This window comes from Balaenoptera musculus, chromosome 20 (genome assembly GCF_009873245.2).
Source record: "Balaenoptera musculus isolate JJ_BM4_2016_0621 chromosome 20, mBalMus1.pri.v3, whole genome shotgun sequence".
In the NCBI taxonomy this organism is placed as follows: Eukaryota; Metazoa; Chordata; class Mammalia; order Artiodactyla; family Balaenopteridae; genus Balaenoptera; species Balaenoptera musculus.
Window position 1 is genome coordinate 18,443,024 of NC_045804.1, and position 16,186 is coordinate 18,459,209.

Below are 16,186 nucleotides of genomic sequence, written 5' to 3' on the forward strand. Positions count from 1 at the left end.
GCCCCAGATACACTCTGTTCGTCCTCTGCCTCTTGATGAGTTGAGGGTGGGAAGGAGAAGGAAGATGTCAGTTCTTTCGGATGGGATGACTCAGGAAAATCAGGAACTCCTTCTCAGGGCAACCGATGCCAATCCCTGTGGCCACACTGCCTGCTCTGTTCTTGATGGAAACAGTAGCCAGCTTCTGACCTGGGCCGTCCCGATGCCTGGGGAAGAGCTTGGATGAGGGCTTAAGCAGTGTGGTTCCTCCTTATCACAGCGGCAGGGGAGACCTGAGGCCTCTCCTTTCAAGCCTGGCACTCCGTTTGCATGGAGTTTAAGGGCACAGCCTGAGATGCCCTTTCTCCTCCCACCTCCTCCATAGGGTAGGGAAGCCGAGGATGGAGAAACTAGCTTGCCCCCTCCACCAGCCTCAAAGAAGAAACAGCACACTTGGAGACACACACACAAAAGTTTTAATATAAAGTAACACTGAGAGTTCATATACACATCTTAGAAAGTCAGGTCGAGGAGTGTGAAGAGAAGAGCTGCTGTTAGAAGAGAGGGAATTGGGTGACCTCTCCAAAGACAGATGGGCGCTGGCGGAGGGCTGGGGTGTTCCGGCGATAGCCAAACTGACCATTGAACCCCTGGGTCACTTTCAGATTGGCATTATAGTGGTCATGTCCGGTCACCTGCTGGAGGGAATGCCCTTGCGGGACAGAGAGAGAGGCCTGAGCCTGTATTCAGCCCCCTCTTGCTTTCCCCACTCCCATTGGGCTGGTACAGGAGGCCAATCCAGTATAGTCACAGTGCTCCCATGTCCCAGCTGAACCCTCAATCCTGAAAAGCCAAGGGTTGGTGAGGTGGAGGAGACAGATGGCATCCTGGAAACCAAACCTCATACTAGGAATAGCATGCAGGAGGAGCGTGAATGGTACATGTTGGGACGGGAAGGGCCAGAAATTTCTGGGCTTGGCTGAACTTGCTTTGCTGCCAGGAGAACTGAGAAAATTTCACCCTTGCATCTGACCCAGCTGGAGAAAATGGATGAGCTCAATTTGGCCAATGGTGCCAGGGGACATGTGACTAGAATGTGGCCAAAGGGTGGTGGAGTTGGGGTGGGAGGAGGGTTCACCCTGCCAGAAAAACAGGTCTCAACTCTCCCTTTTCCTGTTGCTGCTAAATGGGGCCTAGAGAGTGAGCAGGACACAGCCTGCTCTGGGAGCAGTGAGAAGAACACAGGCTTTCGTTGGAAAGAGTAGAATTCCAACCCCAGCTCAGCCCTTCTTAGCAAATCATTTTAACTCCCTAATCCTCAATTTCCCTGGCTGTAACCTGAGGATACTCTGAGGGTAAAAAGCACCTGACATACAGCGGATGCTCAATAACTATTAGGGAGCACTGTGACACCATCTGCACATGTATGAGAGGAAGAGCTGGAGGATGCAGTCAGACCCTGGGTCGCTTCCCCCAACCAGGTCTCTTTATGGCCCAGTTTCTCTCTCTGTGGAATGCACACCACTCTTCCTAGGTGGGACCATGGTGCGACTGGACAGGGAGGTGGCACTTGCCTGCCCCTGCCCAGTTCCTCCTGTTGAGGTATCTCTGTCCTTGCCCGAAGATATGGAAATAATCCACTATCCAGCCATCCCTTCCTGTACCGCCATGATCCTGAGAATGAGGGAGAAAATGCAGAAGACTGTCAGTCATGATGCAGAGAGATGCACAGTCCAACCCCCGCCTCTGGGCTTGTTGGAGGGAGGGAGAAGTCACAGCCAGGGGTAACAGGGCCAGACAGATTAAGTATACTTAGTGACTTATTGCCTTTCAGGGAGAGGCAGTGTAGCCTGGCAGTTAAGGGCTCAATGTCTAACGCCAGAGAGACTGGTTCTAATTCCAGCTCTACCCCTAACAAGCTGTGTGACCTTAGGACAATGACACAGCTTTTTTGGACCTCAATTTCCTCAACAGTAAAATGGGGGTTTGCTTTGAAACTTAAGTGAGATATAAAGGGCCTTCAAATAAAGGGCCTGGCATACTAAAGTTTCAATAAACATGATCTTCATGTAAATGAAAATAATACCTACCACAAATGGTGTCTGTGACGATTAAAGAATACTTACAAAATGGAACATAGAAAATTTCAGAAGTGTGTACACCATATTATTTCTCAAGCTTTTAAACTCTCGAGTTTTCCCCCAGATTCTGGCTCCTTCTTCTATAAAAATTACGAGTAGACAGCAAACACACACAAACATGGCACACACAGATGTGTGTGTCCATATGCATGTACTGAACACACATGCGCACACACGAACACCCGGGACCACAAAAACTCCCAAGATTTGTTCACAGAATAACCCGCATTAAGTCCTCCTCTCCCTAAGTCACTGACATGTATTATAGACACAAATACTGGAAGCAAAAGTGTTGAAAAAAATTGGAGCTGAGCCTACAATAGCCTCAGAATCTTTGATCCCGGGGAAGTACTCTGCGGGGGAGGGGCAACATCCACGAGGGAAAAGGCCTGGGGAGAAGCGAGGGCTGCAGAACTTTGGGAGGTTTCCTTCCAGGCAGCTCACAGAAGGTCGCAGCGAGCGAGCACTCTTGAACTATGACGTCACCGGACCGAGGGCACCTCACCTAGGCAGTTCTTTGTCTTTTTACCGATTGTCGGGCTTTTTGAGAATTTGCGGCGGGAGGTCACCCCAAAGGGTGGATCCGTGGTGCCAAAAAGGACAACGAAACCCATTTGTTTGGCAGAGGCTTGCAGAAACCCAAAATGAGATCATTCTCAAGTTCAGGCGTGGAAGGTGGTTCTGTGAGCTCAGTGAGCTTGCGCTCAACACCTGTCTCCCGCCTCCGCCAGTTCCCGGGTTTCATTAAGAAAACTGAGAGGGTGCGAGTCGGGGAGCCTCCCTGGTGGTGAGGGCGCTGCCATGAGACGCCCGGATGTGGGAAGTCGGCCCCGCCACGAGGGCCAAGCTCTGCGGGCACAAACGGTGGGGTCCTCCACGGCGCTCCTGTACCTGATCAGTTTTCCGCAAGATGGGCGGAACCACGCGGCTCCGGAAGTACCGGCGGGCGTGGTAGTCCTGCTGCGCGTTGTAGGGTGGAATCGCCGACCAGAGCTTGGGCCTTACGTGCTCATAGGTGCGGGCCATTGTGCTCACGGCCACTCCATCCAAGATGAAGCTCTTCTCCAGCCACAGAGGACACGCGCAAAAGTGCGCCATCCTAACCACCGCAGCCTCCGAAGGCTTTTCTAGCGCGAGCGGAGGGTCCTAGGTGGGGGCTCCCCTGCGCATTGTTACGTGATGTCAAAGACTCCTGTGACACAAACCCTACTGTCCCCATCCTACGCGGTAGGCTCTCGGGGCTGCGGGGGAAGTTGCTTAAATGGTTCAGAGGTCAGGGATGTCTAGGAGGGAACCATGCAAGAGGAATCAGAGATCGAAGAGAAGGGGGATTACTGAATGTGGGCAGTGTTAACGCAGTCGGGCCCAGCTCCCTGTTTTCCTTTTAAGAGCAAGGTTCTCTGCTCCCACTTTATTATATATATTTCCCAAACCCAGTTCCCTTGAAAAGCTTGTACCCAGAAAGGATCAGAAAGAGCTCAGAGAGCATCTACTTCCAACTCTCATTGTACAGAACTGGAAGTTGAAGCTCAGAAATGTTGGAATATTCCCTAAATCCATTTAGTGGCAGATCCAGAACCAGAATTCAGATCTCCTGATTTCCAGTAAACGCACTTAAAGCACTTCTCCCCTCCCCACCCAATTCTTTTCATCAGCTATTCCTCCTCCCATTAAATTTAAAAAACCAACAAAACAGTAAAAGTTGTATACTTATCAATAAAACAGTAAGTACCATACTTCCCTGTCTAATATTATGTATATATGATAGGATACAGCAAAACATGAACAGTGATTTTCCCTAGTTATTGTTGTTACAAGTGATTTTTCCTTCCTTTATATTTATTTTTTACTTCCCAAATTTCCCCCTTGAATAATAAACCCTTATATAGATGCTTTACATATCAAAGTGGCTTATACAAATTCCTCTGCTCCTCACACCAACTCTGAGGTGCTATTATCATTTTACAGATGAGGCAATAAATCCACGAATTCTTTTATGTTACTATTATAATACTAGTAACAAATTTATTAGATATAATAATATAATACAAAGGCACATGTATTAATTAGAAGAAGGTTGCATTATACCTACATGTAATAGTCACCAACCCCAGCATCTCAATGCTCAGCATATTTAATCTTTCTACACTATGACAGGTGAGCTCCTAGCAATCAAATTTGAAATTATAGGAAGTCTATAATTTGAGCCCATTCTATTAAAACGTGAAAAGAACCTGGAAAGAACATTAGAGGACTTGAGAGGACGAGGGGAAAAAATGACAGGCCCAGCTCTCACCTCACTTTTGAGGAAGGCAAGTGAGAAATTTCATATTATGCAATGGGATAAAAAAAGATTCATTTTAAATGGAGTACCTGGGGGATTCATGTCACATTAAAGACTTGAAATTCACCAGCCTGGAGGATGGGGTAGGGGAGGAAGACTGGTCTATTTTACAGACTTTGGGATTTAATATTCCTAAAACCAAGACTGACTCAGTCTAGACAGAAGACTGGTCCTCAACCTTGGCTGCACTTCAGAATCTCTTAGGGAGCTTTAAAAAGTCCTGATGCCTGGGTCCCACCTCCACAGTCTGACTTAATTGGTCTGAGATATGACCTGGGCACATTTTCAACTCCTCAGATTGAGAACCACTGCTTTCTAGTTCTGGTACATCTGAAGGACAAAAGGGAAGCCATCTCACCAAGTGACTGTGCTAGGGTCTTCACATACACTCTAATCCTCAGCCTTTCATTGTACCCAATCTTACAGATAAAACAATTTCCAGATACTAGATACGTGGACACAAACTTTAGTGTAAAAATCCTCTTCCAACATCTTCAGGCCAGACTATTGATCCAAACCAGCTGAGTGCTCATTTTCCCCAGACCCTGAATGTCACCTAAATCAACTGTCATGGCTTGGAAAAAAAAAAAAGCTACAGTGTTACTCTCATGGCTAGGAAAAAAAAGGCTAATGTTCAATACCTTCAGGCAGAATTTGCCAGGGCTCATGCCTGTTGTGCTGGCATTCTATCATCTTTTATTCTCAAGCTAGGGTTTGGCAGATATATGGCCATCGTGTCAAAATACTTTTGATAGCAAAATACTTGCAGATATTAACATATTAACATATTTCCATACATATTTCCATACAAATACAAATATAAGATTTTTAGAAATTTCATGTAATATGTTAATATAAATGTTTCAGACATTACATGAAATTTCTAAAAATCTTATATTTGTATTTGTATGGAAATATGTATGGAAATATGTTAATATAAATGTTTCAGACATTACATGAAATTTCTAAAAATCTTATATGTTCTGGTATAATGTTATAAGTAATAACCCTAGTTATTACTTTAAAATGTATATCTTAGAAATAACTAATTTTCTTGTCAACTGCATTATTATGAACTTTCATCAAATCTTTAACCGTGGTCATTTTTAAGTCTTTTGTCATTTACAGACAGTTCTGGGTGTACTCTGATGATTTTGCAAATATGTTCCTATAAAAGGGTTTCATCTTCAAGAAATTCATGGAAAAGACTCTGACAAGTACAGGTTTCTGGTAACTGACTGTACTGCTGAACTGAATGAATAAGCATTTTCAGAACTCTAATGAAAAACTGATGAACTCATAAAAGTGCTAACAAAAGATCAAGATGAAAAAAAAAATTAATTACATGGGACTGAGTGAACTGATGAGGATGAGTATAATTTTTGTGACTTTCTGTCTGAATTTAAAAAAAAAAAAAAAATCCCACAAGGACTCAGAGGCAAAGAATATACAAATCAATTTTCACTGCAAAGTAAAGGAGCTGTTACAGTGGAGGATTACTGTACTGAATGTCAATATTATGACATAGTATGAAAAAAAAAAAAAAAAAAAATACTTGCAGATATTAACAACTTAGTCATCTTCCATGAGAGCAATTATTATGTGTCAGGTTTTACAAATGTAAACTCATTTATGTGCCAACTTACCCAGAGGAAACCTGTTAACTGCAGAAGTGCACATATATATGCGTGTACCTGGTTCCTACTCACATCACTCCTTGAACTCCATGAGTGTTAAGGATCTGACCACACATGCTACCTTATCTCAAATACCTTTCTAACTGTAGGGCAGTCACCTGGAATAACCTGTCACCAAGCAGTATCTACCACCTGCAATTTAAGAACTAAAAAACTCAAGTTTTTACAGCAGAAATTGCAAAGTCCCCAAAGTCTGCACACTGACAGAAGTGCAATGACTGTTTATCTTTTTTTACACATGCCCACAGAAAGTCTGCACTGGGTAGTTTTATTTTACAGAGGGGGTAAGGGTTAGGTGGTGTCAAGAAGAGTGACATGGAGCAAATAATTTTTATTATCGTTTTTTTCTTTTACAAATACACCGACGAATCATGCAATGCTGCCAGCATTGGATGCAATCCTGGGCCACAAGTCTGCACATTCCTTTGCAACTGGTCCTGTGATGGCAGAACCTGCATAAAAGAATGATGTGACACTTAAGCTCAAAGGGCCCTTTCCTTGTACTCAAGTTAAATCATCCAGTCTCAAAAGCCTAACAACGATGTGGATTCTTTATTACCTTTCATCTCGCCTTTATTGTTTACTATGACCCCTGCGTTATCTTCAAAATAAAGAAACACACCATCTTTTCTCCGGTATGACTTTCGTTGTCGAATTACCACTGCTGGATGTACTGAGAGGGGGGAAAAAAAAGCAGCTGTCATTTAACCTGCCAAGTTCCAGTGCCACCACGAGAAAGCAATTTACACCTTGGCTAGCTCTCCAACATTTCCCATTTGGACAGAACGTATACTCATTAGCTTTTCATTTCCTAAAATCAAGTGTGAAAGACAGTGTAAACACCAATCACCCCTTGAGGAAAGACCTTACTCATTTCAATTCCAAACTGCCTGCATTTCCTTGCAAGTGTAAATCTGTACTTTGGGAGTACGATTAGCAACGCACCAGCGGGAAACTTGCTAAGCACTTTCTATACTTTTCCTCACTTCACCCAAGAGGTGGGTACTATTTAAGATCCTAATGTCAGGACTTCCCTGGTGGTCCAGTGGTTAAGACTCCATGCTCCCAATGCAGGGGGCCTGGGTTTGATCCCTGGTCAGGGAACTAGATCCTGCATGCCGCAAATAGAGATCCCATGTGCCACAATTAAGACCCGGCACAGCCAAATAAATTTTAAAAAGATCCTAATGCCATAGAATTGGGAATGGGACCCTCCTCACACTGAATGAGTGGAGAGGCCAAGCTATTAACTCCTTATTATGCAATATTCCATCCCAATTTATATCAAAACCTCCAAGTGCAAACCTTGACCTAAAAATTAGCACTTTATGCCTTTCTAACTGCAGGGCACATGTTGTTTTAAGAGCAAAACCTGTAATTAACCTAAATATCTCATGACACATGCACAGAACAGAACGATTTTAAATGATTATGGACTTCTTTAAGTTTTTAATATGCAAGAATAATTTGTGAAGCAAAAATGGGTTACGGGAAGGTAATGGTCCCATTTACATTGGAAAGTAGGACATAAAATATTAAAAACGATCATCCCTTGGAGGTCTAAGAGCTGGGTAACTGAAATTCAACTTCTATTTCTTATTTAATTAACTCTATGTTTAACTTTTTGAGGAAATGTTTTCCAGGGTCATAAGTAACTTTAAAAAACCTACCTGCTCCAGGGCTTCCCTGGTGGTGCAGTGGTTAAGAATCCGCCTGCCAATGCAGGCGACATGGGTTGGAGCCCTGGTCCGGGAAGATCCCACATGCCGTGGAGCAACTAAGCCCGTGCGCCACAACTACTGAGCCTGCACTCTAGAGCCCACGAGGCACAACTACTGAGCCCACGCGCTCCAAAGCCCGTGCTCCCCAACAAGAGAAGCCACCACAATGAGAAGCCCGCACGCCGCAACGAAGAGCAGCCCCCACTCGCCGCAACTAGAGAAAGCCTGCGTGTAGCGACAAAGACCCAACACAGCCAAAAATAATAAATAAAAAAAAAAAATTTTTAAAACCAACCAAACAAACAAAAAACGCTACCTGCTCCTAAAGTGAACATTTTTCCAGACATTCAAAGCATCTACTGCACTTGAAAGAAAGCCTGGATTCAAATCCTGACTGACAGTAGCCTGGAGACCTTGAACAAGTTACTTAATCTTCTGGAGTTCAAGTTTTCCTCTTGTAAAGTAGGGATAATAGTTACATTTCCATATTTAATATCAGACACTAGAAATGTAGGATCTTCTAAGGACAGAGATCCCGGCTATCCTTGAAGCAAGTACTATCTATGTACATAGATGGTCTCTGAGTTTTTTAACAATGGGAAGCACACTGAGTGACAGATAATATTGGCTGAGACCCTCCTCCGTTGGACTCTCATCTACTTAGAACAATTTAAATTCTCACAAATGCATCTAGCAAATAAATAAGGCCACACGAATACAGGACTCTGGATTTCCAGTCCTGCTCCTTTCCACATTTCTGTATGTTATAATTAAGTCTAAGGCCAGGAGATGTAGCTGATCCTTGAAAAATGAAGGGTTAGGGGCGCCAGCCCTCTGTGCCGTCTAAAATCCATGTGTAACTTATAGTTGACCCTCTGCATCCACTGATTCAACCAATCTCAGATAGCGTAGTACAGTAATATATTGTGGGGGAAAAAAAAAATCCGTAAATGGACGCATGCAGTCCAAACCCACGTTGCTCGTTGCTCAAGGGTCAACTGTATTCATTTAGAAGAAACAAGGACCAAAGAAAAAATTAAGAGTTGGAAAGTCAGAACTATTTTTATAACCATGAAGTGTCCTCTGGTCTGTCCCACAACTGATTGAGACAGACAGCACATGCTGCTGCCACCTCACCCATAGTGATGGACAATTGTTCTGCCCTTCCCTGACAGCTCCCCAGGCCACAGATCAGACCCAGCAAGTGTTCTAAGAGGAAAGCCTGTCTAGTTGCATGCTGATCCCAATCAACACATTGATTTATCAGTGCTTAAGCACAATGCTTATTCCTTGCCTACCAAGCCCCCAAGTGAATATTAGAGGTCAACAAAGTAAGATTTCTGACCAAAAGGCTAAACACCTGGGGATAGAGTAGGATACAGACCTTCAAAGAGTAACTGTGATACATGGCTGAGACCTGTCACACGTGTACTGCGCATTAAGAGGACTTCTCAGAAAAAGCAAAACATCCCAGGCCAGAGACAAACTAAGCAGGCACAGGAGAAAAGTTCAGGAGCTGGAAACTCAAGTACACTGAGTATCAGAAGCTCTAAAGTCAGTCAAGTCAGAAGTGTCTGAGGCCCCTCTCTAACCCATACATCTAGTAGGAAAACTTTTGGGGGTTGTCCACGATTAAGCAATGAGCAGCTCCTTGTTTTAGTTTCTACCAGAAGACATTTAGAAGCAACTATGCCAAACTTTTGACAAGTCACAACCCTGAGTTAATCTCATCTTTGTATAATTATTCCTTTTCAAATTAGTAGTTCCTGAAAAGGAAACTTGCCTGAGGTGACTTAAGTCTTAAGGCTGTGATCTCACCTGGTACCACCATGTTCATTTGTAGCCTAGGAGTCAGCAATTAATTAGAGACCTGCTCTCATAGAAGAGACAACCCTAGTAGGGGGCACAGCAAAAATCTGAGGCACAAAGGAAGGGATTTAAGTTGGAACAAAAAAACCAAGAACTAAAAGGAGAGCTGGGGAAGGAACTATGTGGATGGACTGTAAATCCCAGGACAGAGCTTTTGTTTCTATAGGTATAAATATGTGAGGTGGTCTGTTAACTATCCGCTGAACTTGCTGGGGGAAATGGCAGGGTAAATATGCAGAGCCCCTAGCTTACTTCGGAAGCCAACTAAGAACTTAACTGGGGGTGGGGTGGTGGTGGTGGATGAATTGGGAGATGGGGATTGACATACATACACTATCAATACTATGTGTAAAATAGATAACTAATGAGAATAACTAATGAACTGTACGGCACAGGGAACTCTACTCAATACTCTGCGGTGACCTAAATTGGAAGGAAATCCAAAAAAGAGGGGATATATGTATACGTGTAGCTGATTCACTTTGCTGTGCAGTAAAAACTAACACAACATTGTAAATAAAGCAACTATACGCCAATAAAAATAAAAGAATGGTCTTTAAGACAGCAAGAATAGAACTTCAACTGCAGCTTATCTCACACTGCCTGTCAAAGAAAATCAAGCTTTAAGAGGCCCTGAGAATGGTAAAACTACTGTTCTATTTTCCAATAGAGAGAGAAGTCCTTCAACTGTCCACAGACCAAAAGGAGGATCTGGTCTCTCTACTGACCCTTCTTTCTGAGCTCTGGTTTGCCTTTCTTGACTGTGGCCATCACCATGTCACCCACACCAGCAGCAGGAAGTCTATTCAGTCGTCCCTTGATCCCCTTCACAGAGATGATATATAGATTTTTGGCTCCTATAAAAGTAAACAAAAACAAAAAACAAAGTTTTTTTTGAGGGCTTGTTAGGCAGTTCTGCATTTCCCCAACACCTCCAAGGCCTCCCCCTCCACACACACTCCCAAGCAGTTAGTCCCCCAGGTGGAACACCTTGTCACACCACCGATTGAAGCAAAACAACACAACATGCTGCTGCTTCACCCAAAAGCGGTGTTTTCACTCTGCCCTTTCTTGACGGCTCAGTGGGTCATTAGCAAAAGGCCCACTGAGTGCTTTTAAAAGGGGCAGTTTGGCAGAGTGCAGCCGAAGGTCTCACCTGTGTTGTCAGCACAGTTGATCACGGCTCCAACCGGAAGACCCAAGGAAATCCGGAATTTCGCACCAGAGGACCCACCACGTCCTGTAAGAAAGAAGGGAAACAGGAGGGGTCCCTTCACATTCTTAAGCTATATATTCATTCGCATGTGCTTCGGAGAGCGGTACACTGTAGATTCGCTCTCTCTAGGACTCCTTATCCCCTCCCCATGTGCCACCCAGTTCTCAAGGCAAATAGCCAATTCCTCACTATTAGCACATTACATTGAGATTAAGGGACCTGGACGACTCAATTCTCGATCCAACTTTTGCACCACGTAGTTCTTCCTACAAGGCGAGAGACCGCACAAGTCGCCCACTCTGGGGATTAAGCCAGTCCAACTCCAACCCCATTACTGAAGCGCTAGGCGCGGAGTGAACCCGCGGGATTCGGTCAAGAATCACGACTGGATCCTGCGAACTCAACCCTCCAGGCCCCCCCGTCACTTTCGGGGGCTCTCCCGGTGCTCTCGCGGTGTCCCTCCACTCCCTCTCCGGCCCGGAGCAGAGCAAAGCGTCCCAGCTGCCCATGGCCGCCGTTCCCGGCGAGGCCAGCAGCAACTTTGGGACAGATGGCGAAGGATCTCCCAAAGCCAAAAACTCACCTCGCTTCGACATCTTGAACGCCGGAAAGGGACAAAAAGGAAGTAGTTATACAGGACACTGAGATCTCAACTCCAACGCCCCGCCTAATCTGGTCACGTGATCTGGTGCTTGTTCAATCCGCCTCTCTTCCCCAGGGCGCGGTCTTATTACGTCATAAATCCTGGACATCGTGTAGGGCTCTCGCTGCGAAGTGGGCGGTGGAGGGGTTGAGGGCTGCAGGAGCGTGCATGTTACCCAGTGTACACTGCATACGAACTCGAAAGTAGTTGTTTGGGACAGAGAAACATTGGTTTAATTTATCGGAAAACCTCTCTGAGCACTAAGTATGTGCCAGGGACTTCGATGGACGCTAGAGGTTCAGAAATGATTAAATGGTCTGTGCTGTATAGGGGCCTCCAAAGAACACACGGCGTCGGGGGCTAGAGGGAAAGAGTTCGAAACGGTTTCATGAGGTTGTGATATAACTGAGAAGTACCATTATAGCGCTACAGATAATTCCATATGTGTGTACTTGGTCCCATACCCATCTGTATTTTAGATATCTTGCTTTATTCATTACTCCTTTCACTTCTCCCATTCTTCGGACTTCTTTCTGTCGATATATTCATTCAAATATTTATTAAACGACTACTTTATGCCAGATTCTGTTTTGGGCATACGCTAGACTACATCAGAGAACAAAACAGATCAACATTTATGCCCTGTGGAGCTTACATTCAGCCAGGGTGGCGGTGAAGGTGGATATTAGATACTAAGCCATAGACGTAGTAATTGCAGTATATAGTATGTTAGATGGTGATAAGTACTATGAAAACAAAAGTAGAAAAAAGTAAGAGAGGTCTGGAAGTGGGAGGAGAGACAGATTGCAATTCAAAATAGAATGATCAGTGTGGGCTTCATGGAAGAAGTTGACATTAGTGCGAAGATTTTTAAGGTGAGGGAGCTAGCAATATGATTGTCTAGGAAAAGCAGTCCAGATAGAGTCATCAACCAATGAAAGACCCTAAGGTGGGATTGTGCCTGAACAATGTGAGGACCAGCAAGGAAGCCAGGAGTGACTGGACAGAGTAAGTGAAGGGAAGAGTAGTAGGACAGAAGGTCAGAAATAATGGAACTGGACCATTAGAGCTTTGTACACTGCTATGGACTTTGACATTTACAGACTGAAATAGGAAACCAATGAGTCATAAGCAGAGGAGGGACATGATCTGACTAATATGTCAGAAGGATCACTCTATTTGAGACTAGGCTGTGGGAGGGAACACAAAGATACAATAAGGCGATCTATTGGGAAGCTCTTGCAGTAACTCAGGAGAGAAATGATGGTGGTTTAGACTAAAGAGGTAGCAATAGAAGTAATGTGATGTGATCAGATTCTGGATATGTTTTGGAGGTAGAGCCAACAAAATGTGGGGTACAAAAGAAAGAGAAGAAAATGTTTCCAAGGCTTTAGTTCTGAGCAAGTGGAAGATGGCATTGCCATCAACTGAGATGGGGAAAGCTATGGGAGGAACAGGTTTGGGGGTAAGAGTATGAGTTCAGTTTTGGACATGTTGAGTTAGATGTCTGTTAGACAACCAAAAGAAATTTAAATAGCAAGTTGGACATATTAGCCTGGAGTTCCAGAAAGAGGGAGATATAAATTTGGCAGTCATCAGCATAGAAGTATATTTAAAGACATGATAGTGGATGAGTTCACAAAGAAGCAAGGGTAAATAAAAAAGACCGTGGGCTAAGCTCTGGGGTACTTCAACTTTAAGAGGTCTATAAATTTATACATTTATAAATTTCTCTTATCACTCTTAAATCCTTCACTTGCTCCTGCCTGTTTCTCTAGTTACCAGTTTTTCTCTCTCCTTCACTTCTCAGCCAAATTCCATGTGTTTCTGAATGTATGATTTCATTATCATATTTGTCTCTGTTGATAAATGAAACTAGCATCCATCCAGGTGTCCCTCTGGGATTCCTGTCCAATTTCTCTTCAGTCTGCCTTCTCAATGTCTCTCGAATATATCCACTTCTCTCCATCTCCTCTGCTAATGCTCTGGACCAAGTCACCTCCATCTCTTGCCTAAACTATTTCTGAAGCTTCCTAACATGTCTCTTGACCTCTATTTCTCCCCCCTCCATCCACTCACTCTTCATACAATGGCCAGAAATAATTTTTCAGAAATGTAAACATTACTATGTCACTCTCCTGAAAATCCTCCAATGGTTTCTGTACTCTTAGAATCAAAGTTAAAATCCATATCACAGCCTACTAGGCCCTGATCTGGCATTGTCCTACCTCTTAACCTCATCTTGTACCGTGCTCTGTCTTGCTCTGCAGGGTTGACGTTTTGGTCCCAGATACCATCCATGCTCCTGAATACCCATAGGCCTCACACATGCTTGGAATACTCTACCCTGCCTACCCGTATCATGTATTTTACGTTTACTGATTTTTCAGATCTCAGCTTAAATATCTTTTCCTTAGGGAAATTCTACCCTGACCTCTCTCACGTAGTATTTTTCCTTCTTACTATTTATTTCAATTCTTCAATATATATTTGATGACTTTGTTGAATAACGATCACCCCCAACTAGTCTATATGCTCCATTAAAGGCTGAGCCCATGTTCTCCTTTTCGTTCAGTGGTATATCCCCAGCATTCAGCACAGGGCCTGGCTCAGTAAATACATGCTGAATGATTGCTGAACAAATGAAGAAGTCTACCTCTATGGTCTCCATACGTCAGCATCCTTGTGTGAAGGAATTTTTATTCATCTATGGCAAAATTAGAAATATTTGGAAAACACAGTGTTTCTTATAAAGCTCCATTTGCTCAATTTAAAGGACTGCCTATTATTCTAGGATTATCTTTTTTCATCTTTCTTGTTAAAAATGTTCCTTTCAACCCTATGTCAACTGTCAACTTTCTACCATCCCAACACTGCCCTTTTTTTTTTTTTTTTGTAATTTCAGTGGTCCATGAAAACCAAAGGTCTGGGAATGATCTGTCTCTATTTCCTTACTTCCTGCATGCACATGTTCCTTGAACCCCTGTAGTGTAGTTTATGTCCTCACTACATGACTGAAAGTATACTACAAATTATATATACTGAAAAATTATAGTAGAAAGGTCACCATGACCTACTCTTTCCAAAATCCAAGGACCCTCCTCAGTCTTTATCTTACTTGACCTCACAACGTTTCACACTGGGGCCCTTCCCATCTTCTTGACACTCTTCACCCATGGTTTCCATGATGCTAATAATAATAGAAGTTACTATTTTTGGAGTGCTACTAAGTACCAGTCATTGAGTTAAGCATTTTACAGGAATGTGACTTCTTGAATCCTCCCCACAACCCTGTGACTTAGGTATTATTATTCTCATTTTTCAGATGAGAAAACTGAGAAATAGAAAGGTTAAGCCATGTGTCCAAGATCACACAGATCATGAAAGGTTGAGATGGAATGGCACCCTGAGTCTGGCTGATTCCAAAGCACAGGCTCTAAGCCACTCTGTTGTATTGCTCTCTCCTCCTTACTCATTGTCCCTTCTAAGTGTATTTCCCTGAGTGATCACACCACCCAGTAGCTTCCATTACCATCAATATGCTGATAACTCCCAAGTCTGTATCTCCAGCCCAGACATTTCTGCTTAGCTGTAGCCAATGTATGGAACCAAAGACTGGGACACCTCCACCCCACAGGCACTTCAAACCTGACGTCCAAAGCCGAAATCATGATTTTCCCAGAAATTTTGCTTTTCTGCCTATATTAGTTGTCTTGGTTGGTGCTACTAATTTTTCTGTCCATGCATCTAAAAGTCTGCCCTTGGTTCAAGCCTATTGCAACAGCCTCCAAATGGTCTGACCATAACCTCTCGTTGCTTTAAAGCCTGTACTGGCCCTCTAGTGCCTATGGAATAAAGTCCAAGCTCCTTAGCATGACATTGGAGTCTCTTCCTGAAATGGCTTACCTTCTCCCTGGATTCATCTCCCGTCACCTCGCCTCTTACACTTCACACTCCAGAAACACCAAACTGCTTAGGATTTCAGGACTCTTTCTTGCTTTATCCACTACATGTTCTTCAAAACTCTTTTCGATGTCATGTCTTTTTGAACGAGCCGTCTCTTCCCTGTGCCATTTCACAACTCCAGCATGCTCTTCCCCAAACCACCTCTTTACTTAGAGCAGTCATTCTCAATTATCTTTGTCTGAATATTCTTTACATTCTTAAGTTATTGAGAACTCCAAAGAGGTTTTGTTTATACAGTTATATCTATTGACATTTACCAGATTAGAAATTTAAATTGTGAAATGCTTAAGGTAATAAATCCACTACCTGTTAAAATACATAACATTTTAAAATGAAAAAGAACTGTATTTAAATTTTAAAAATAATGAGAAGAATAGCTTTGCTTTACATTCTGTTAGAAATCCCTTTAATATCTGGCTTAATGAAAGACAGCTGGATTTTCACTGTTTAGTCTGTTGTGACATCATGTAGCCTCTGGAAAGCTCCACTGTACTCATGAATGGATAAGAATGAAACAGGTAAGTAACGAAGTATGAAATAAATTCTTTTTTCCTATGTAGAAAGTGTCTCACAGGCAGACCTCCAAGAATTCAACTCCCAAACCACAGAC

General features: G+C 43.4%; 2 protein-coding genes and 1 non-coding gene across 3 annotated transcripts; all 3 read right to left on the reverse strand.

Moving 5' to 3' along the window:
• Nucleotides 1-533: 533 nt before the first annotated feature.
• On the reverse strand, nt 534-3,218 carry C20H17orf98 (chromosome 20 C17orf98 homolog). The gene is made up of 3 exons (XM_036837855.1): nt 3,012-3,218; nt 1,554-1,653; nt 534-691 (listed from the first exon to the last, which is right to left on the reverse strand). The coding sequence occupies exons 1-3, from the start codon at nt 3,216-3,218 to the stop codon at nt 534-536; spliced, it is 465 nt and encodes a 154-aa protein (XP_036693750.1).
• Nucleotides 3,219-6,413: 3,195 nt separating this feature from the next.
• Nucleotides 6,414-11,666, reverse strand: RPL23 (ribosomal protein L23). Its single transcript, XM_036837253.1, has 5 exons — nt 11,551-11,666; nt 10,908-10,991; nt 10,480-10,608; nt 6,721-6,834; nt 6,414-6,613 (listed from the first exon to the last, which is right to left on the reverse strand). Exons 1-5 carry the CDS (start codon nt 11,561-11,563, stop codon nt 6,531-6,533), a joined length of 423 nt encoding a protein of 140 aa, XP_036693148.1. The 5' UTR covers nt 11,564-11,666; the 3' UTR covers nt 6,414-6,530.
• On the reverse strand, nt 10,741-10,876 carry LOC118887572. Its single transcript, XR_005018052.1, has one exon. It is a non-coding gene; the product is annotated as a small nucleolar RNA SNORA21 (small nucleolar RNA).
• Nucleotides 11,667-16,186: the final 4,520 nt, after the last annotated feature.

Excerpts from the sequence above, each read along its gene's own strand:
- C20H17orf98 (XM_036837855.1), bottom strand. The coding sequence starts at position 3,218 with ATGGCGCACTTTTGCGCGTGTCCTCTGTGGCTGGAGAAGAGCTTCATC. Across the intron at positions 1,654-3,011 it reads TCTTGCGGAAAACTGATCAG|GATCATGGCGGTACAGGAAG; the intron begins GTACAGGAGCGC and ends CCTCATTCTCAG. Across the intron at positions 692-1,553 it reads GAGGAACTGGGCAGGGGCAG|GGCATTCCCTCCAGCAGGTG; the intron begins GCAAGTGCCACC and ends CTGTCCCGCAAG.
- RPL23 (XM_036837253.1), bottom strand. Across the intron at positions 10,609-10,907 it reads CAACTGTGCTGACAACACAG|GAGCCAAAAATCTATATATC; the intron begins GTGAGACCTTCG and ends TTACTTTTATAG. Across the intron at positions 6,835-10,479 it reads ACCAGAGCTCAGAAAGAAGG|TACATCCAGCAGTGGTAATT; the intron begins GTCAGTAGAGAG and ends CCCCCCTCTCAG.